At 48.0% G+C, this 23,668-nt stretch overlaps 1 protein-coding gene across 2 annotated transcripts in view; it reads left to right on the top strand.

Annotated features, from left to right (window-relative positions):
* Nucleotides 1–23,668, top strand: part of LOC144826433 (transient receptor potential cation channel subfamily M member 7-like) — a 1,864,676-nt gene that overhangs the window by 1,824,845 nt on the left and 16,163 nt on the right. For both annotated transcript variants that reach the window (XM_078684758.1, XM_078684759.1), the window contains one exon: nucleotides 11,632–11,738. In XM_078684758.1, the coding sequence (XP_078540884.1) occupies nucleotides 11,632–11,738 (107 nt within the window). The remainder of the gene's footprint in view (nucleotides 1–11,631; nucleotides 11,739–23,668) is intronic.

Below are 23,668 nucleotides of genomic sequence, written 5' to 3'. Positions count from 1 at the left end.
AGAGAAGCAGCGCCACATCTTACGAACATGGTACTAAGGGGCAAATTCACATGCCGAAATGTGGCATTAAACAAACATTGCTAATGGCTCGCTCTGCCATTCTGAAAATGCAGGGATGCACCGTATTCACAAGAATGAGGTGCACCCCTGTGTTTCCCCTGGCACTGGTGCTAAATCTAGCTGCCTAGCGCCAACACAGGCAAACTTGAACCATTGTGCAAGGGTGTCTACGTTGGTGGGAATGTCTGTTTATGTGCAGGAAGGTGTCCCTTCCTACACATAAACAAATCGTGATCTGTAACTTCATTACGCAGCACACATGGAAGTTGAAATTGTCATTTTCTTTAAATAATTCATGGTGTTTTGCGGTTTCTATGTGTGCTCCAACTATTTGTGCTTTTTGAAGACCATGTTTATGCTACTGTCAGGAAAATCAACAGTAAAAACCGGCCCACAAGACAATAAAACAGGACACAAACATAAAAAGACAGCCCACATATGGACCAATCAGGGCAGACCATTAGGCACTGCCAGATTGCCCTATAGGCAGGGCCACTGAAATTGTGCTATTGTGCGGCCACAGCAACTTTTTCACAATTTTAGATTTGCCATGTTTGCCACACAGTCCATCATCTTCCGCATAATCTGCAGCTTTAACAAAATTTGTTTCTTGTTTACATTTTTCAAAAGCTACTAAAAATGTTGCGGCGTAGTGAAAGGCCCTTTACAAAGCAGGAGTGGCCACCTTCCTATTGCTTATTGCTATATTCGGGTAGTAAACTGGTACTAATGAGGTGCAACCAATGCCTAGAGAGCGTTACCAATTTTAAAAACTAAAGAAGTAATGAAGTAATACTATTACAAAATGTGCAGCATAATGCTGTATAATTTGCTTTGCCGCAGAATTTAGTCAACCTTGCCACATAATTTGGCCCTCTCCTGCCACCCACACAATTTAAGTGGCCCTGCCTATAGGCCAGTCCGATCTTTCAGCTATGAAATATTGACTCAAGTTCTGCCTCGGGTAAAATTGTGTGACCTCCCCCCCCCCCAGCAGGACTGCCCCCCAGCGTATCCCCTCTTCCAAGGCTCCCTCTTGCATGGCCCCCTCTCCCAGTATTCTCTCTTCCAGGGCCCCTGCGTACCCTTAATGAATATGCTGGCTGGAGGTAAATTACAAAATTGGCACTGTAGCCAACTGCCCACATTATAAACCCGATTGAGTACACTAAAATAAAAACCCGTTGAACAGCACTTGGGCTTAATGGTTGAAAGTGGAATACAGAAGAATAGGCCCTCGCGGACTCACAGTAGCTGCATGGTACTGACTACAGAGAAGTGTCAGTACTTTAATTACTACTGCACCTCTGCCGAGAAGTGCATGTACTCTCACTTCCAAAAGAAAGCCCCGAGGGCACTCGGTACCTGCTCATTTAAGCACTGATACCTGCTCATTTTAGCACTGCTTGGGCAGGTACCCCTAGGTGTCTGCCTCACTGACTGCCCCTCCTGTAGGCGTCTACCAGCACCCAGGAACCGAAACTTCCCAGCTCCCTTCACACACCCCCACCGCCCTCTGCGCAAGTTCCGCTCTTGAGGCAGGATACTTTTCCTCCACCTTCCCGGAGCAGTAGCACTAGTCCAGAATTGTTACCCCACTATCAATAGGCTGTTGACACTTACTTCTTGGGCAGAGTCCGGAGGAGTGTGACGCTGGCGCTCCAAGCATTGCCTCACACACCGGCGCTCAAGGTAGTGGCTGCATGCTCAATTATGCCCAGGGCCGTCATTGGTAGCGCTTTGGCGCGCTACAAGATTGACGGTCCTGGGGTAGGAATCATGAGTTTGCTGCTACTTTGCTTTCTTTTCACGCAGGTGCCGCTGCACTGGCAGCCTATGGCGGCGGCCTTTATGATTTATTTGGAGACATCACGGACACTACTGTAGTAACTGACAGTAGTGTCAGCAAGTGTCTAAATAAACTATAAAGGCCGCCGCCATGGGCTGACAGTGCAGCGCGGCCGCCGCCCGCACAATAGTGCCGCCTGGGGCGGTCCGCCCCCCCCCCCCCCCCCCACCCCCCCACCCCCCCCCCACCCCCCCACCCCCCTAGCTACGCGGCTGGGCAGCAGTGCTGCCCACCACTCATTCTGTGCCTGTCATGGCATGGCCCTGTCAACAAAAACAAAATTATAATAATAATACCGTTTTATAATTTTATTTTCCCTTTCCCACAGATGGCCACTTGGCGGGACTACGCTCCTCCGCTATTGTGGAGGAGCCACCGCTGATTGCATCATTAAGATGGGACAAAGAAAATGTTTGCATATGGATGGATACATTTGTCTGCCAGCCCCCTTGTTCCCCTCACAACCCTTGGTATTTCATTTGCTGCTGTTGTCGTCATATTGATTTATGGAACAGGTGGATCTAAAACAACAACATAACCTTAGGCACAGCTGCTCCTGCTCAAAACTAAACTCGTAGACAGTAATTCATTTTGAAGAAACGGCCAGTAATCCCTAAGGCGTGGGCCCTGCTTTCAAGGATCTTTCTCATGGGCGAGTGAATGCGTGCTATCCTGTTGCATACTTTGCTTACCAAGTTAGATTCGGCGCAGCGGACCAATGAAACTCGAGCGGATACACTGCGCAGATTCCAGTGCTCGGCTTTCTTTCCCTTTCAGCGTCTAACCCCACCCATGCCCAGCTCCTCGCAGGGTGGGGTGGGGCCAGGGAGGCTCCCTGGCGTCACCCCTCTTTGTGACAGGGTGGAGTGGCGTGGCGAGGCTTCAGTCCTTGACTGACGCTGGGCGGCTTTAGCCTGAAGCGCCCAGGGCAAACTTTGACAAAACGTCAACAAGGGGTGGAGCCCCGCCCGGTCGGATGGTGACCTCACAGGCCTGTGAGATCCCCAGCCTAGCACCCTGAATGCTGGCAGGTGTGTGTGTCAACAAAATAAAGAGGAGGTGCCGCTCCAGTGCCCTCCAGGGGGAGCCGCCCTTTGGGTGTGCAGCAGCAGCGGTGCGTCCATTGGGGCGTACGGGCGTAGCCCCACTAAGCCTGGTGGACGCACCTGCGGCTGCAACAGAGAGAGCACGGAGCACCTAAATAAAATGCAGCGCTTCGGGGGTTCCGACCGGGACAGCCCCGATGGAATAGGGAGTGCGCAGGGGGTGGGGCTGGGTTAGGTTACAAGTCGACTGACTCTGCTGCGCAATTTAATTACGGGCGGAAACTTGCCCGCGCATGCGCCTTAGCGCCAACTTAGTCAAGTTGACTGAGAGGGACCAGGGGGTGTGTCTGCTGGGTCCCGTCCTTTGAAATGGCGCCAGGGCGAGTAGTCTTTGTGCCCCCCTCCGTCGGGGACGTGCGCGCCGTGACGTTTCCAGTAGTTGCGCACTAGAGTCTGACACTGAGTTCGTCGTTGTCAGACAGTCAGACAGACCGTCACTCGAGCTGGTAAGTTAATAATATTATTATGAATAATTAATAAGCAGTGGCTGCTCAGTGCTCACACCTGACGGGGACACGCGCGCAGAGATGGGGACAAAAGCGAAAGGCATGACTCCCAACTGACATAACAAGAGGAAAGGCGGCGCGGGCGAGTGCCGTGAGGAAGGCGAGTAAACTCTCTCTCACACTCAGGCACGCTCCTTCTAGGCTGTATTATTAGTCGTGACGCAGGCAACTGAGCCCCCGCTCCTCTGACGAATCGCAATTCCCACTTCCCTTGAAGAGATGTTACTGACATCTGTGATGGTTAGGCTGAGGCTCCCACATTCGTGCTAGGCCTCCTTTACCGGTGCATAGGCAAGGGTTTCACATGCATAATTTCAACCCACAACAGGCGGCAATTTTGACGACCAGGGAGATTCTAGTGTTGCACGGATGCCGCCGTCTCAGCTGGGTGGGTTTCCGTACTGTATTGGGGAGCTCGTGGTATAAGCGTGCACCTCAAGCACTCCAGGACTTGCATTTTTTTAATTTCCTTAAATGTACACAGACTTCTTGGAAGGCTCCACTTGTTTACAAATGTAATTACAATTAACAAATCATTGAATGTGCTAGTCTTCAAACTACTCCTAAGAACTCAAATACCACGTTCACTGCCACATCTACTGCCAGACACATATTCACTGCCACACAGTCCATTGCAGTAATGTGCGATAAAATCTTCACACAAGCCAGGGAGGAGGGCCTGCATGTTTCATCATGGGCTCAAGTTATAAAAACTTCTGCGCCTCCTGCTTTCCTCACTCAGTCTCTCACAGACACATGCCGCGCACACCGCTAAAGGATAATATACTCTCTCAATGTCCCTGTTAAGTGGTCTAGTGGCATCGGCGGAGATGGAAAGACACTGTCAGGTTCTTTAATGTCTTTGCTGGAAAATCAAAAGGAGAGCTCCAGACGTCACAGTAATGGAAGGTGAGCGCAAAGGTCACCCGTGAGGAGGGCCGCATCCTTGGCAGGGAGGGCTTCTCTAATAAGTGAGGTATTGTTTAAATACACATGCTTGTCAAACGCACAGGCTCGCTGGCCGAGACAACATAACGCAAGAGATGACATCTTTATTCTGTCATTTACTATGTGCTCAGTACTGTTTTTTTTATTGCACAATGAAGAGTGGAGACAAAACAGGTATGGGAGGATATGGGGGTCCGGGCAAAGGGCGCTAAGGAGCAGGCGGCGCCGACAGAGATGTGTTGTCCTTGTTATTCATGCCGTTAGTTACGGAAGGCGGTAGACAGGCAGCAGAGCACAATAATGTACCAGAAGTATTTGCACAAATCCAGACTGTCACCCACACGATTTACGTCACACTTCGAGTGTCATGAAAAGATGAAATGGGGGTGTGCACGGGTTTGCTATCAAACACGTCGCATTTCGTAATTCGCACATCTAGCAGTTTAAAACTTTGAATGGACTAGGAACAACTTTCAAATACTTTTCATTGAACGAAACTAGTTGTGTTATTGTATTTGCAGAAATATAGCGCTGGCTATGATTTTGATGGAATTGTAGTTCATTCTCGACCAGAGCGCTCTTTCAGATGGACTGGGGATGCCAGCAAGCGATGGAGTCTGTTCTTTGGCGCGTGGTTGTGTGAGATGAGTTCAGTTAGTTCAGTGCAGCCAAATGGAAAATCTGAAGTGCAGGTGTCCTGTACCCGCGAATCTGCTTGTTTCTAAGACGTGTCCCTACTCTCTACTTTTAAGTATAGCACAATCTGCTCAGACCTGCTGGTACGCTCCCTCTCAAAATAAAAAGTGCAGTCACGCGAAGATCCCTACAGCAGAAAATCATTATGACACAAAGCTATCACATAATTTTTGCATTTTGGGCCCATTGCACCGTTCAAAATACAGATTATTTTTGTCCGTGCTGATGTATACTTTGTGCAGTAGGAGAATCTGGAAAGAATACATTGAATAAAGGGCCAATATCGTTTGTGGTAGAAAGCTGTAAATTATTCTGCACCAAAAACGGCAACTTTTACTTCAGCCCAAAGTATTTTTTAATCCATGTCATGGGCAGTATCACTTATACCAAACTGCAGTATTTGCTGTGATTTCATAGCATATACTCGCTTCCTGTGCCCCTCAGTACTACCGTGCACTTGTCTCTGAATCTTTGGTGTTCACATTACATTATTTGTAAGCAGGAAAGACTCTCATATGCAAAAGGTTCACTATGCGCTCCATAGGCAGGGTACTCTGTACCCCAAGGTGTTTGAATCTCTTTTATATTTTGCTGTACCATCTAACATTCTCATTTTAATAGCCTGATCACTCCCTTCCTGGCTACTCTTTCTCTATTGTGGTGTAGGACACTCAGGAGCATATTTTCAAAATAAATTTTGAGCGCGGTGCTACGCCAAATTTGGCAATGCTGCTGAGGTCTGACATATTTTAAATGCAGGGATGCGCTGTATTCATAAGAATATGGCGCACCCCTGTGTTTCTCCTAGCGCTAGTGCAAAAAACAGCTGCCTTATGAAAGGGGCCAGCAGTAAGAAGTTGGAAAGGTAACACCTGTGGGGAAAAACACTAAAACCAAAACAGCTGCATGTAAATGTAAAAGTATATGCAAAATGGGCTAATATTAGAAAAAATAACCAGCATGGTTGTACATGTTCACATGCAAAAGCAGATGGTTTAATGAGGAAGGGTACATGGCTCTGGACATCGATGCAGTTGGTAATCTTTGAATCTCACACACCTCACCCAACACCTCCTATTTTGGGCAAAATATGTGTATCTGTGAACGGCCTTATGTATGGCAGCGAGAATTGCGTGCTTCACACAGCATGCCACATGAGCAGTCCCTAAATGTCTGTCTTTAATATTTCTGATACTGCAACCAGGCATATCACACAACAACAACAAACACACACCAAGCCAGGCCGTCTTTGCCAGTGCTTACTAGCAGTATCAGATAAATGAATGAAATTGCATGATATTGACAATAGCTAGCATTGAGCATGAATTAAATCTTGAAATATGAGACTGAATTAAGCAATAATAAGGTCTGTGGAGAGAAGGAGTAGCACTCTTTAAAGTGTCCCTCCCATTTCCCCCTTCACACTTTCCTCTGTAGTATCTCACTGCTAGCCCATTACATCCCTTTTCTGCCTGCATCTCCTTACGCCACCTCCTTTTATAGCAGTTTTTTTCACTGTCTTTCTGCATCTCCTTCCCTGCATCACCTCCCTTTTGCCATGCCCTCTCTCACACAATCTCTCTGCAATTGGCCCATATGGGATTGTATAAAAATTAACACCTTTATGATCCACTGACCGGGAGAGTGATAAACCTGCGCTGGCCGAAGCTTCAGATACAATGCTCTCCATCATGCACCTGCACTCCCTGTTGTGAACCCCATCCAGAACCTGAACTCAGCCAGGCTCCTAAAACTGCCTCAGTTCACAGTATGTGCTATACAAACCTTCTATGTTACATGAACACAAAAAGCTACAGAGACACATGCGAGAAACGGAGATACTCAAGGGAAAGGAAGATCAGGTCAAAAAGAAAAGTAAACAGGGGCACTTTTCTCTCCCATTGTGGATTTTATAGGTTTTGCAGCTGGAGATGGATTTACAAGCCTTACAGGCATTACATTTGTACAATTCCTGGGTGGTTTGAAGCCATGTAGATTTTGTTTCAGGATTTTGGTAGCTTTGGACCAATTTATCCTTTAGGGATTTTGGTCTCCGATATGTGATGACAGGAAAATTGCCAATGGTTTTACCTATTGTGGTGTCTGATTGAATGAGTCCCCAATGCTTGCCCATTAGTCTTTACAGTTTGTTTGATCTTGCGCTATATGTTGTTATCATACGTGGGTGTTTCACCAGAATATTTTATGGATGATTTAGAGGAACCCCTTTAACAAACATATCTCACATGACTAAATATTCGATTGAATATGAAATTATCATTTATTGCACATCGAGAATAATGGGCCACTTGGCATTAATTGAATATGTGTATAACCAAGCGTCTAATCAATTTAATGAATTAACTTGTACTATAATAATTTTTTGCATTGTTTGTATATATGTTCTATTCAACAATTCACTTGGTACATGTCATTGGGAAGGCAGCACTTAAGGTGTATATTTTCCTATGTTTCCTTTCGTCGCTTTCTCCTAAATTAATGAAGAGAAAGAACATGGATGCTTTTACCAGCAATTCCTTTCGGTTTTCTTTTCTTCCCTTTCCATTAAATCTGTGAAGAAATGGAATCATGATGATCAAATCGGCATTGCGGTACCAAATTATGTAAATACACACAACAGAATTTCAATAATGATTTATAATCATTTTTAGAGACATAATCATGTATAAAAGAGTTTATGTGTTTTGTTTTGGTGAAATCCGCAATTACGGACCGTAGTGTTTCTTCTATGTCCATTGTGACATCATGCATACAAAATGGTGACTGTGAGGTATCGTAAAACAACTTGACAAAGGCCTTTCTGCGGCTGAAACGTGTTGTTGTTTGGTGATTAAACCTACCAGAAATCGAATTTTGTGTGGCGCCTCGTTCCTATCTTGTGGAATTGAACTTTCGCTGTATCGTGGTAGCTGTCACCACGGCTGGGACCGGCGCTTGAAGGCAGGCAAACGGTGTTTCCTGACAGCACCTGGTGTGCAATATATACATACATATACACATATATATGTATTTATTACATATATATATGTGTGTGTGTGTATGTGTGTGTATATATGTATATATATATATATATATATATATATGTGTTTGTGTATATTTAGATAGATACACACACTACCTAGTAACACTTGCAACTGGGTAGTTATAATTAGGACTATGTTTTCATAGGAAATAGATTTTGGGGTTTCCCAATAACTTTGACGCCGTATTATGAATCTTCACAAAACTTTCAAAAAATAGTCTCATCAACCTAGGTATCAACCTAGGTTCTTTCCTGGAAAGTTCTTTTGGTGACCCATCAAGCAGGGCCTAGGAAAAAGGGGGAATTGAACACTGATGCAGAAAAAAAGGACTGAACAGAAAAACTCCAAATTTGGCAGCAAGCTAGATGTTTAGCAAGAAAGCATTTTTTTTATTTGGTGTAAATCTGTTTAGTACGTTTTGAGAAATTACAGTTCAAAATCTATGTATCTTACATGCTGCATAGGATGAGTGGACCCAGCGGATCAAAAGATTAGATCTCAATGGCTGTCTCAACAACAACAAAGATGTTGCGCATCTATTTTTATATGGGCCAAGAGGCTTGAAACCCCCTCTCCAAGCTGTGGTACTCCCCGGCGACCCCATCCCCGGGAACACCGTACCCTGCCTTTCTTTGGCTACTTTAAATAAATGTTGCTGCATGGTGGTGCCCAAATCTGGGCAGTGATACCACCAGTATTTTATAAGTGCTTGGGTAAGTTGCAGGGAGTGTTGCGGCCCCTAAAAATAGCTTACAAAAATGGACCCTATGTTTCTTGGGGTATAGAGAACATGACTGCAGGAAAAGCTTGTGATAATTTCAAGCATTCTTGAAGCTAGAGTATTTGCTCTTCATTTTCCGACTGCAGGAACCCTTTGTGGTTGGTCTTACGGCTCTATTATCAGGACTGAGACATGAAGAAGAAAGATTCTAACACATGTTTAACATTGCATTCAATAAAAAATTGCTTTCATGTTTATTAAACATTTCAATGCTTCTTATTAATGTTCACAATCTTCATGTTTATTGTTAAACATTTCAATGCTTCTTATTATTGTTCACAATCTTTAAATATGGCATTGAAATGCATTGATTTTACTGATGATTTCCTATCAAATCAAAGTTATTTTTATTATTAAGATGGTGATCTTTTAATAAAACTAATAGGCTTGCCTTTAAATATTATGTGGTGTTTTAATCCCTTGACAATTATGATCGCACGGCCAGCGGCCTGCAGATTTTAATAGACGGCGTTGTCTCCTTTATGGACAGGCTGGACCTGTCTGTTAATTTTGCTAAGTTGATTGTATTAGTTGCCAGACGTCGGGGGACACGGATGAAAAGTTTTAAAGTTGGTCTCCATATTTTCGCAAACGGTTCCGGTCTTTCCCTACTTAGGTGTGTTATTCAACGACTGGTTACAATGGAGAGCCCTCTTAAATGCGAAGCTTAGCGAGTTGGACAAATCTGCGGGTGCTATTAGAACCTTTGCTAGCAGACTGGGATCATGGGCACTGGAGGTCATTTTAAAATTGTGCAAATCCAAGGCCTCTGCGAAAGTGTTATACAGCAGTGAGGTTTGGGGGTACATCCCTTCTCATAGGCTACATGTGGTGGAAAACAAGTTTTTGCACCGGGTCCTGCGAGTCCCCCAAGGTACGCCAGCTTGGTCTGTGCATGAAGACTTTGAGGTTGATTATATGGTGGACCAAGTGGTAATTAGACCCTTACTTTGCTGCATAAAGATGTGGACATGTGAAGATAAGGGTTTAACCAGCCTGATCTTAGCAGATTGTCTGGCCTTGGAATATGGTAAAAAAAATCCAGTGGATACGTTATATAAAGGAATCCTTCCAGGACATAGGAAGGCCAGACCTTTTCTTTGCACATGACACTTTAAGCACCGGGGATGTTACCATCACAAAAGATTTATACCTCAAATTTGCCACTGCCCAGCTTGACACTATTGAGGTCAGTAGACCCACAGGGAGGGCTTTTGTAATGTTAAAATCTGCATTGGGTAAGGAGCCATATCTTCATATCTGCTTTGGTGAAGCCCCTTCACTCGTTTTTTTGGTCCAGTCTACAATTACAATACATAAATAAAGATTTCTAAGTATGCTTTTACCAAATTAGCTTGTTGTTATCACAAGGTTTAAAACACCTGAGCCCTGTAAATGGTTTGAAATAAAGGAGATGAAAGAAGTTAATTTGTTTGTTGTGTTTTGCTCGGCCCATCACTAAATATGTTTTCCATGCGCTCTGCTCCCTTAATTATCACACTGAATAAGTTGCTATTTTCATCATGTGGCTGAACCTGTAATCTGTATGTAGCAAAGGGATGCTATGCTGTTGGAAACCTTGCTGAAGCTGATATCGGAGTCTGTAATAGGACCGAATGTATGAAGCTCTGTGGTTATACTGAATAAGCAGCTACCTATGTTATGCCATCTATTAATGTAATAACTGCACTTTCACAATTGCTTTATTAACCTTCCTGCTTTCTCAAATTTGCTTGAAAATGCACGATTTTTCTTCTTTTTTTAAAAAAAATTCTTGGGGGGGGTTATCCCCCCAAACCCCCCTTTTGGGGTTCAGGCTCGCTCGCTTCGCTCGCTCGCTACGATGCTGTATGCAAATCACTTTGCGCCCCACCACTTTCAAATGTCACCCACCACCCCTGGTGTGCAGTGGTTATGCTGTTTAATGATCTGGGATCATTCAGCATTCAGCGTAGCCTACTTGCTTGTTTCTTATATGTAGTGTTTAAAATAAAAGTCAATAACATGTTTAGTATAATATATATACACAGTCTGGCACATGTGTAAACCATTTCAGCCTGTGAACTTTGGCAAACTAAACCTTCTTACCTTGGAAGATGTCTGTCTTGTGTTTGCCAAGCAGTCTGGGTGGTTCAGGCCCTTTCAACCTCCCAGCTCTGTACTGTCATCCATTACCATACTCTGCCCTTTGTGCGCATCCCGCCCTCATTCACAAAACGTACTCTTTCTGAATGTTTCCTGGTGAACCAAAGGCTGTGGTTGAGAAGATGGACCGTACAGAGTATATTTATAGAAATGTGGCTGTATTCCGTGCGGTCACTTGCCTCAGATGCTTATGTGCCAATGGGTGACTGAAGTAAGATTACGAAAACCTGAACTGACCAACACTTTTTGTGCAGGGAAGTTCTGCACTGGTTATTGGAGAATCCAAGGAGCAGGAGCAACATTTACCACTCCATTCAGTTTTTTAAGGTGTGATTTTCTAATTTTTTAACTGCTATACTAATCCGTTTATCCTACTTAGGAAGGCCGATGACATTGCTATGAAAATGGCTTTTAGCCATTTGAAATTAAAAACAAATCTTCATGATCAGTTGTATTAAAATCCATGGGCACATAAATATTCATTCTACTTTTGCAGATCACGTGGTATGGTTTTTGGCCCAGCAAATCTAGGAGAAGATGCCATCAAAAACTTCCGTTCGATGCACCTTTGCAACTCCTGCTGCAGGAAGCTGAAACTTCCAGGTAGGCGTCTCGTACTGTTTGCCAGTGTTTAGGAAGCATTCGACTTTCACCCTCACAGCTCTCGTGATTGAGGTTAATATTAATCACATCCAACTGTCTGGTCAAGTGGAAAGTAAAAAGGGTTTCTGTGCACACAGCAACACCTATAGGAAAGGATTCGTGTGCTGCGCACATATTCTTTGTTTATAGCCAGTATCCAAAGGCTTGAAATTCTACTTTTTCAACCGCCGTAGCCCGTTAGGCCACCTCCTCTTCCCGTGTACTTTGGAAAACTTGCTGCACCTGTAGTGAGTACACCAAGCAAATTACTTGCTTTTAAAAAAGTCTGCATCCAAACATGATGCAAATATTTAGCAAGTAAACAAGTTGTGTACATCTCTTTACACACACACACTGCACCACATGCAGCACAAGCATTGGCATAGTCGATAGGTCTCTCCTTTGGGATCGTATAAGCGTTTAGCCAGAGCTGTTGGTTTTGCCAATGTTTTTAAGCTATGTTGTAGAGCATTGTGGGTGCTGTGCAGTATTTTGAAAAGTTTCAATAAAAAGTGTTAGGCGCATTTCTGTTACCTTCTATATTACTAAGAAGACATTTTGCACAACTGAACAACCCTATTTAAAAAAGAATTAACATAAAAAATGTCTTCTGTTTTTTTTTTGTTCTTACAATGCTGGTAGCTTCTTCCTGCCTGTTCTAATGCTTGTTTGTCATAGCTTTTTTTGTTATGGGCGGAGCACATAAACAACGGGAGAGTGGAGGTTTGGAAATAGTACCTGAATTACAATGCACAGCAGATGGATACTAGGGGAGATTGAACTTATGCTAGATTCTGAGGGCAGACTGATGTGGTTTTGAGTGATGCTGAGGTGGTGGGTGCTGGTGCGAAGGTGCTACTGAGGTGATGCTGAATGATACTCAGGTGGTGCTGAGTGAGGCTGAGGTGGTGGTGTGCTGGTGCAGAGGTGATGCTGAGGTGATGTTGAATGATACTTAGGTGGTGCTGAGTGAGGCTGAGGTGATGGTGTGCTGGTGCAGAGGTGGTACTGAACTGGTGCTCAGGTGGTGCTGAGTGATGCTGTGCTGAGGTGATGCACTGATGCTAAAGTGGTGCTGCATAGGTGCTGAATTGCTGAGACAGGGCTGCACTAGTGCTGAGGTGGGGACTGCGCTGGTGGTGCACTGATTCAGAGGTGGTGCTATGCTGCTGTTGAGGTGCCGCAGTGCTGATGTTGAGGTGGTGCTGTGCTGATGTTGAGGTGGTGTTGCGCTGGGGCTGTGGTGTCACTGCACTGATAATGAGTTGGTACTGCACTGGTTATGGTGCACTGATGAGGTGGTGTGCTGATGCTGAGGTGATGCTGTAGTAGTACTCATGATGCTGAGTGGTGCTCGGATGATTCTCAGTGATAAGTCATGCTGCAGTCGTGCTGAGTCATGCTGAAGTGGTGGTGCTGCACTGGTGCTCAGGTGGTGCTTAGTTGGTGTTTAGGTGGGGCTGGGTGATGCTAAGTTGGTTCTGTGTTGAGCTGATGCTGAGGTGAAGCTGAGGGGATGCTGCGCTGATGCTGAAGTGGTGCTGTATTGGTGCTGAATTACTGCTGTGATGAGGCTGCGCTGGTGGTGCACTGAACCAGAGGTGGTGCTGTTCTGATGCTGAGGTTGTGCTGCGCTGATGCTCAAGTGGTACTGCTTTGGTGCTACATTACTGCTGTGGTGGGGCTGCGCTGGTGCAGGGATGGGGCTGTGCTGGTGGTGGTGCACTGATGCGGAGGCCATGCTATGTTGATGTTGAGGTGACACTGTTGTGGTACTCAGATGATGGTGAGTGATACTGAGGTGGTGCTGAGTGATGCTGAGGTGGTACTGAGTCATGCTGAGGTGGTGGTGAGTCTTGCTGAAGTGGTTGGTGGTGCTGCACTGGTGCTCAGGTGGTGCTGTGCTGATGCTGAGGTGTGGCGATGATGGTGTTGTGATTGAAGTGGCCCTGCGCCGGTGCTGAGGTAGTGCTGTGCTGGTGCTACACTGATGCTGAGTTGGTGCTGCACTGGTGGTGTGGTATCGGGTTCTATCAGGTCTACATACTTGCAGAAACTCTCTGACACCATGAAACAGAAGTTGGCACGGAAACTGAAAATGCAAAGAGACAAGTTTATTAGGACCCCATGGGGTGGTGGTACATTCCTACAGCACCCTTCGGCAATGCAAGAAGTATCACACCGAACATCGGTGCGCAACCTCTTTTATACAGTTTAACAGCAATAAAAAGGTAGGTGGTATACATTAGAACAGTTTTAGGTACATATATGGGCATTTTTGGAACACAGCCAGCATGTGGGAGGGGTTTAATACCACTGGTCAGTTGGGAGGAACATTCCTAAGGAGTGACCACTCTCTAGTCCAAAGATCAGTTGTACGCATGCGCGAGACTGACCATTACTAAAAATAGCCTGTTGATGGGCAGGGTAAAGGTTCATTGGCATGAAGGAAGGACGAAAGGGCACGCTGACCACGAGGCCGCATGTTCATACAAAATGGAAGCCACCGAATACAAAATGGCCCCGCACGTTTAGTCAAGTTAACAGAAATGTTCGTGTAGCTGAGCTTAACGCTAACTCGGGTACTGCCAAATTACGACAGACGACCCTTTTAGCGTTTAGCTGAAGCTACCTCATAACGGAAGTAATCCGAATGTTCATCATTAATATCGATCAGCATAATTTGCTTGACTTCAGCATTACTCATCTGTACATTTTTAGCAATAGCTCGTTTGGATGGGATACAGGCTGTAATACATACAGTACATAAAGTAGGACCACATTGAGTACATAGGCAACAAAAGAAAAATATCCCGATAATCACACATAGAACAGTCAGCAGTTTCCAACCCCAGGTACTAAGCAGAGCCCAAAACCAGCTAGAAAAAGTCCAAGTACCATTGTCAGTGTGAATTTCAGAGGCAATTTTGTGCAACCTAGAGATAGCATCATACACAGATGGTGAATTATCTGGCACATAAACACAACAACTACTTCCGATGATGCGGCATGCACCCCCACGATCAGCTAACACTACGTCCAGAACCATCCGGTTCTGAAGCGTAACGATTCTTGTAATCTGAAGCTCTTCAGTTATATTCCCTAAAGCGGAAGCAGTTTCATTAGCAACTGCCTCCACAACACGTGTTAACCGTCTAATTTTCCTGCTGTTTAGGGCAGCACCTACAAAAGAGAACAACCCTAAATTAAAATCCACATATTGTTGTAGTGAGGTGTCGGTTTGGTCGATATCATCAATATCCAATGTTCTCTTAACTCTATTTAATATAAAATCGTGATACAATACAAAATCATTATGGTACATAGGTGGGGCAATAAACACAGGGGGTAATACAAAAGTTATATAACATGTACCTAACCATCCAAGAGGAAGACGATGATAACCTTTATTACCGCAAATAAAGTAAGTGTTTCGTGAGGCCACAAATGAAACACCATTGGGTGTATCAAAGGCAAGAGTAACATTGCATTTACTTCTCCCCACCGGAATTGTTCCCTTATTCCTAATACAAAGGTCTGCTTTTGTATCAATAACTGTAATTACATGTAAACTGGTCATATTTGTAAGTCTCTGATTGGTGAAGATACGAGGCGTAGATACATTGTCCGGTCGATATTCTTCCCACTCGAATTTAGTTCCTTCTGCTTGTGGATAGCCATCTCGATCGTTATAGAAAACCTTGTTCAATCGAAAAAGTAGTCCACCTTTTGTTGGCCATCTCAATGTAAAGAGAAGTGTGTACCAAGCATTACATGAACCATTGTGGGAAAATGGAAGAGGAGTAAGAGGTGTTCCTCCTTTCTTTTGATGTCCCGGTAACATCCCACAAACCCAACAGTTGGATGTATTTGTCATATTGTGTGTGTGATGTAGAATTTGAATGAAACTGTTATTCAAGTAAGTCTGTCTATGTCTCTCCTCATGATAGGGCAAAGTAAAATGGAAATGTTCAGATGGAATTGGAGTGGTAGGCAGTAAATAGTCCCGTGCAGGAAACAGTCTTTCTATAGTCCAAGCTATTACTGCTATTACCACCATAATCGTAGCAAAAAGAACTGCACCCAAAATTTTTCTATTTCTCAATGTCATAGGTGCCATGGTACAAAGAACGAAAGTTTCAAAAACCAAACTAAAAATAAGAATGTGGTGCTGAGAACCGAGGCTGCCGCTGGTGTCTTCTCCGAGATTCAAGACGGGTGTCGCTACACTGGACAGAACTGATCCCCCCCCCCCTTGATATTCCCGGCTTCCGTTTTCACAAACCTCGGAACGGTTACCAACCAGTCACAAAAATATAAAAATTTATTATTTCCTTGGCCGTAGATTGTACCTCACTCCGCCAGAAATAGCGTGGTCCGGGAAGGCTCCCTCCGACTCGTTGGGCATAACAGCTGGGCTTTTCTCCGCATTCAAAATGTCTCTGTAATTGGACAGTACTTCAGGGTTCACCAGATCCGGAGAGACACGTCGGCAGTGCGTTGAATGTATCCACCGCTTCTTATTCGTGACTCGCACAGCCGTTCGCGTTGCCAGCAGCACTTGTTCAGGGCCACGCCATCTCGGCTCCAAACTGCTGGATCTCTCAAACACCCGGATCATGACATGGTCGCCAGGACGAAGATTGTGAGCCTCTCCAATAGAATTGTCGGGGAGCGCTTCTCGAACCTGTTAATGAATAGAAAGTAAATCCTTTGTTAATCGTGCCAAATAATCGTTCATCATTATACAAGGCACATCATGTATCAAGCGAGGCTTTGGAGCTCCCCAGATATTCATGGGCCTTCCAAACACCCCCTCATAGGGTGTGAGGCCAGTTCGAGAGTGTGGCACTGATCTAATAGACAATAATGCCAATGGCAAAGCATCCGGGCATTTCAAAGACGTGGATGCCACGATCTTTGCTAGCTTCAGCTTCAGAGTCGCATTATACCTTTCTACTAGACCTGCTGACTGTTGTATGTCTAGAATTTCTTCTCTAGCATCATGCCATCGCTCGGCTTGCGATCTCACCACATACATAGGGGAGTCATTTTGCAACATAGCAGTCTCTCTCGCTATGCGGTCTGCAAAAGCATTTCCTTGCCCTATTTTGTCTGTCACTTTCTTATGTGCACTACATTTTATTATCGCCACCTTCTTTGGACATAATAGTGCATTCAGGAGGTCGCATACTGTTGGAAATGGGATCCCCGGCTGGCCAGGGCGTTCGCCAAAGTCAGTCAGAGACCACCACTCCCAAGTCAGGGCAAGGGAGTTACACGCCAAGATAACCCCTACTCACCCTCTAGGTAACGTGGCGCGAGCAGCAAGGCTAAACTTGGAGGCGATGTAAGTTAAGTATTTGCGCACGCACCCCAGCAACAACCCCCAGGCCCACCACAAAGGAAACTCCACACAAGGTTATATAAAAATAGCCTTTGTATTACACCAAAACACATTAGGTAAAACACACACTTTACAATGTGCCAGAGGCACGGGCTGAATTTACAAGGGGATATTTACAAGACAGCGCCACCTGGACCACTGTCAGGAATCAGAAGTAGCACTTTCAAAAATAATACTTTTACATGTAAAATCACTGTAGCACAAAATAGCACACGACCAGTAATCACTGGTAACCAGGATCTCACTAGCACCACCTGTACTAGGGAGAAAACAACCACCTATGTATCACAATACCTGTAGGGGTGTAAGAGGAAAACACATGATGCAATGCATAACATTCATTCAGAGGTGTAAAAGGCACATGACGCATAACAATACATTCAGAGGTGCATAGAAAGTACAATTGCGCCAAACACACGTAAGTCACCACCTGTGACTGTCCCTAGGCCCTCTGGCCTTGTTGGGGCTAGGACGCCCTGTGTCCAATGTCCAGGGTCCTAAACGTGGCAGCTGCCCACGAAGTGCTGGGCAGCTGTGTGGCAATTGATGGGGCCAACGTGGGAGCTTCTCTAGGCTCTGCCCCACTGACTGTCTCCTGAGCCTCTCTGGGCTCGTGAAATAAATGGCCCCTGAGCCTCTCTGGCTCGCAAACCAATCTGGCGCCTCGAGGCTTCTCTCCGGGCTCACAACAAGGTGGGGCCTTCTGGGGCCACTCCCCCACAGACACCAAATGCCCTCTGAGCCTCTGGGGCTCGTGAATACAACTTGCCTCTGAGCCTCGCAGGCTCCACAGAAATCACTTGTGCCCCCTAAGCCCCTCCGGGCTCTAAAGCAACAATGGCCGCCGTTGGAGACCCCCTCCTGGGGACTCGAGCACAATTGGGGCACCTGGAGCCTCTCCTGGCTCTACATAAGCAAGATGCCCCCTGAGCCTCTCAGGGCTCACCAACAATTCCTCGCCGGAAGGGAGAAGGGGGGCCCAGGTCACAGGGGCGGCACCGAAAGCGTGCCCGACACACCCCCCAACCGCCTCACTCAGAGCCCCACTCACCGGTCTGGCAGGCAGCTGCGTCACGAGAGCTCCCGCTCCTCGGGGCTCGCAGCAGACTTCTTCCCTTTCTCCTGGACTGGTGGAAGGTCCGGGGCTCTCCCTACACTTGGGAGCCCCGGGCAGGACGCTGTGGCTGCTTCCGGCTTCTCTGTCCTGCCCCCGGCCGGCCTGACTTCCGGGTCGCGGCTGCGGGGGCGGGACTTCCGTCGGGCCGCGCTGTGGTTGGCCAGCCTGACAGACCACTTCCGGGTCGTCGCGGGCAGCGCGGCGACCCGTTCCAGGCACCTTTAGGCGGGGGCTAAAGTTACCGAGGGGTCGGCACCCTCGAAGAAAAAGTGAAAACGGGCGGCAAGGTCCCTGGCAGGGTGGGCACCTGCCAGGCGACAAAACACTCGAGAATAAGCGAGGTGGCACTCGCTTGGGGCGGCCAATGCCGGGTGGGCACCGGCCTCTTCAAATAAAGCGCTCCCCCGCGCTACAAGCCACAAGAAAGCGCTCCAAAGCGCTATAGCCGAACAAAAGCGCTCCCAGGCGCTCGGAGGAATCTGCAAGCGCTTCCAAGCGCTAAGAGGCAATTCCAGCGCTCCCAGCGCTAGAGGACAGCCCAAAGTCCAGCAACAGTCCTCCAGGGGGGCAGGGGGGGGCAAGGCTGGGCCCAGAGCCAGCACACTGGGTCTCCAGGCAGGGAGACACCCCAAGTGGCGGTCCTCTGGCCCAGCAGCAGCAGCAACAGCCCCCTCAGGATCCTGGCAGAGAACAAAAACTGTGGGGACACAGCCCCATTTTTATACAGCATTTCCCTTATTCAAGGGTGCAGAGTGGGGGCGGAACCAGTCGCAGCTGGTTCTTGAGTACTCTGTTTACCTCAACCACCCTCTCTATTCACTGGCAGGGCTTGGGTCATTAGACACACCACAGGGGGGCGGAGCCAGCATTGTGTGGGGAAAACCCAGCCCATCCAGGACACAGGTACACTCCTCCCACACATCACTCATGCTGATCTCCCACTCACCACCGGGCAGACCCATCCAGACTTCCTGGAGCCTGGCATGCCAGCCAGCTCCAGCCAATCACACGCCAGCACCCTCACAGCACACGTACAGCCATGTCTAGAAATGGCGCTTCCCTACTAGACACATACATGCTGCATACACCGTTGCGCAGCATTCACTCACACGAGTTCACACATACCAGACTCAAGCCTGTACACCCCACGCATCAGGAACTACCAGGGACACATACATTCCCCATGCATTCCTATGGGCGGGCAGGCCTAGCTCAGCACATGCACTCAGAGTGCGCACGCACTTTCCACTGGGACACAGTGAAAGTGCGCAGAATCCCAAAAATCACCATTGCCAGGTCACCATTTCACGCAAAAAGTCTAGGGGTGAACCTGCCCTAAGGGCCAAAGTCCAACATAACCCCCTTCCAGCCAAAACGCAGGGGAGACCAATCACCACCGTGATGGACTTCCCTGCTTGGGGCGATAGAACACGGACGCGGGCCCACAACTGCAGGGACACCCTCCTGTTCTACGCCATGGTGAACCCAGGGGATTCCTTCTAAACACACTGTCTGGACCAACTGGGCTACCCCACTGGTACTTCCAAGTTGTCCGCGGCCAGGACCAGGCCCTGGGCCACCCAGGTGCCACTGGTCCATGCCAATTCGCAGAGCGGGGGGTAGTAACCCCTGGCACATAGGAGCCATTTTCCACTCTTCCTGTCTGCAAGACAGGACTAGCCTGCCACTGGTACTCCAGCCTAGGGCCTACAACCTCAGGCGGACCAGGAGTCTCAGGGAAGGCTCTCCTCCCCCTACCTCTTCTCCTAGGGTTCCTCCTCCCTCTGCGAGGGGTACCCCTAGAACGCCATTCCAACCCAGGGCTTATCCACTCAGGTTGCACCGGGGTCAGAGGTGGGCTCTCCCACCCTCTGCACCCCCTTCCAGAGGTCTGCCCTCTCCCACCTGGAGAAGTTCCTCTGGAAGAAGAACCGGTCAGGACACTGGTTACCGTCGTCCTACCCTTCAGGTCAGGCTGATCCTGAACATGGCCTTCCAACCTCTGGTCTAAAACCTTCGGTGGAACAATTGCCTGGCACTCCAGGACTTCTGGGGACTCACACACAATCCCCCTGAGGCTGACACATGGCCCATGTGTCGTGTGACTGTCTGTCTGGCGCAGATCTCCCGCTCCCTGTCCACCTGACAGTGCGCGAAGATCCCCCAGACCAGAAGTGGTGTCACCATGGTCACTACACGGGAACCTAGCCCAACTGGGTAGTCCCTGACCCACTGGTCCAGCCACTGGGGAACTCCCCCAATCACTCCTCACTCTGGACTCCTGTACCCTCCCTACCGGAGCGGTACTGCCAGCATCTAGAACCACAGGAGCTCTGTTTACAGACACTCCAGGTCCTCTACTCACTAGGAGATCTTCCTCAAGTGGACTAACAGGACAGCCTAGGTCCCCAACCTGGTGTTCCCTCAAGAAACCATCCAAGTCCTGAGGCAGGGCTTCGGGCGTCTGGGGAACCTCGGTCTCCCCCTCACTCCTGCTCCACTGAGCCAGGCAGTGAGCCCCTACACCCTCCTCGCTATCCTGGGACCTAGCTGGGCTACACTGAGCCTCCTCCACCACGCTGGGCTGGAGGATACCTGAACCACTACTTTTGGAGTCACTCACTAGGGACTCTAGAGAACCTCTGGCCTTCTCCCAGCGGTCTGCTTCCCTTGCCAGTAACTCTGGATCAGTAAATCCAATTTGCAACAGGTGTTGGCGCAACTCTGGCGAACAACCACTGAGCACCTGCTCTTTGACAATAAGATCAAACAAGACTTCAAAATCAGAGTCAGTGTGAACCTCTACCCAAGCCCACAGTGTATCACAACATTCATCCTCAAAATCTACCCAAGACTGGTGAGACAGTTTCCTACTGTCCCTGAACTTCACCCTTAACTCTTCCTCTGGGAAAACAGGTACCAGACTGGGGGAACTGGGACTGGGATTTCCTACACTGAAATCTAAATAGCTGCCACCACTGGACTCAACCCTCCCTGGGGGATCCAGAAACTCAACACTGCGCGCAGGGGATAGTCTACCCTCCAGAGCTACTTTGCCTCTGGTGGCGGCCCTCTCAGCCTCCTCTATCCTGTCCTGCGCTAAGACCCTCTCGGTCTCCAGCTGTTGCTTCTTAACCTCCAGCTGTTGCTTTCTAATGCCCAGCTGTGCCATAGCCTGGGCATGCTCCAACCTGAGCTTTTCTAAAGCCAGCTGGTGCTCCCTTTCTCTCCTCCTATCTTCCAGCTCCTCTGGGGACAGGAAAAGGGATGAGGCGCTGCCTCCTACGCTGGACCCAGCAAGGGACTCCCTATCTATGGGGTCCTCACTATCTGCTGGCGTCCCTGTGCTATCATCTTCCTCCTCCTCAGACTGTTCAGGGCTCCCCTCAGACCCACCACCCTCATGGTGTGAGACCCGGGCCCTTTCCTCACTGTGCTCACGCTCCCAGTCCTCCTTCTGCCATTGGATTAGGTTACCCCTAAGTTGGGACTGGGTGTCTGACTCATTCACTGCAATGTCTCTCTCTTCGCAAAACTCTCTCAGTTCATGCAAAAACAGACCCCAGACATTAAAAGCAGACTCCATCTTGGCAAGATGCTCACAGACACGTGCAACACAGGGGACTTAACAATCTGAAGTAAGAGTACACAATTCCAAAACTTCAACAATCTCCTTATCAAAGAGAACTCATACTCATGCGTCCAGGAAAACACACCATTCATCCACACACACCCTCCCCTCGGATCGGTAAGGCAGTTTCTACCACCCCTGACTTCTCAACCTGACCAAAAGCGACACAGGTACCAAACTCTGGAAGCAGGGCGGGGGACAAATGTACTGAACACAATCAAATGACACTCTTCAGGAGAAGAAACAATGGAATTTCAAAAACAATCCCCTAAAATGTGGTCATCTAAAATGCAGAGTTTTGTGGTATGGCCAGTTACTACTAAGGTACAAGACAAACACAAATCCTTATCCCACCGCTTGCCGCCAATGTTGGAAATGGGATCCCCGGCTGGCCAGGGCGTTCGCCAAAGTCAGTCAGAGACCACCACTCCCAAGTCAGGGCAAGGGAGTTACACGCCAAGATAACCCCTACTCACCCTCTAGGTAACGTGGCGCGAGCAGCAAGGCTAAACTTGGAGGCGATGTAAGTTAAGTATTTGCGCACGCACCCCAGCAACAACCCCCAGGCCCACCACAAAGGAAACTCCACACAAGGTTATATAAAAATAGCCTTTGTATTACACCAAAACACATTAGGTAAAACACACACTTTACAATGTGCCAGAGGCACGGGCAGAATTTACAAGGGGATATTTACAAGACAGCGCCACCTGGACCACTGTCAGGAATCAGAAGTAGCACTTTCAAAAATAATACTTTTGCATGTAAAATCACTGTAGCACAAAATAGCACACGACCAGTAATCACTGGTAACCAGGATCTCACTAGCACCACCTGTACTAGGGAGAAAACAACCACCTATGTATCACAATACCTGTAGGGGTGTAAGAGGAAAACACATGATGCAATGCATAACATTCATTCAGAGGTGTAAAAGGCACATGACGCATAACAATACATTCAGAGGTGCATAGAAAGTACAATTGCGCCAAACTCACGTAAGTCACCACCTGTGACTGTCCCTAGGCCCTCTGGCCTTGTTGGGGCTAGGACGCCCTGTGTCCAATGTCCAGGGTCCTAAACGTGGCAGCTGCCCACGAAGTGCTGGGCAGCTGTGTGGCAATTGATGGGGCCAACGTGGGAGCTTCTCTAGGCTCTGCCCCACTGACTGTCTCCTGAGCCTCTCTGGGCTCGTGAAATAAATGGCCCCTGAGCCTCTCTGGCTCGCAAACCAATCTGGCGCCTCGAGCCTTCTCTCCGGGCTCACAACAAGGTGGGGCCTTCTGGGGCCACTCCCCCACAGACACCAAATGCCCTCTGAGCCTCTGGGGCTCGTGAATACAACTTGCCTCTGAGCCTCGCAGGCTCCACAGAAATCACTTGTGCCCCCTAAGCCCCTCCGGGCTCTAAAGCAACAATGGCCGCCGTTGGAGTCCCCCTCCTGGGGACTCGAGCACAATTGGGGCACCTGGAGCCTCTCCTGGCTCTACATAAGCAAGATGCCCCCTGAGCCTCTCAGGGCTCACCAACAATTCCTCGCCGGAAGGGAGAAGGGGGGCCCAGGTCACGGGGGCGGCACCGAAAGCGTGCCCGACACACCCCCCCAACCGCCTCACTCAGAGCCCCACTCACCGGTCTGGCAGGCAGCTGCGTCACGAGAGCTCCCGCTCCTCGGGGCTCGCAGCAGACTTCTTCCCTTTCTCCTGGACTGGTGGAAGGTCCGGGGCTCTCCCTAC

Source organism: Lissotriton helveticus, chromosome 3_2, assembly GCF_964261635.1.
Source record: "Lissotriton helveticus chromosome 3_2, aLisHel1.1, whole genome shotgun sequence".
NCBI classification, from domain to species: domain Eukaryota; kingdom Metazoa; phylum Chordata; class Amphibia; order Caudata; family Salamandridae; genus Lissotriton; species Lissotriton helveticus.
Note: the sequence above shows the minus strand (reverse complement) of the source record. Positions and strands in the feature narration are given on the sequence as shown.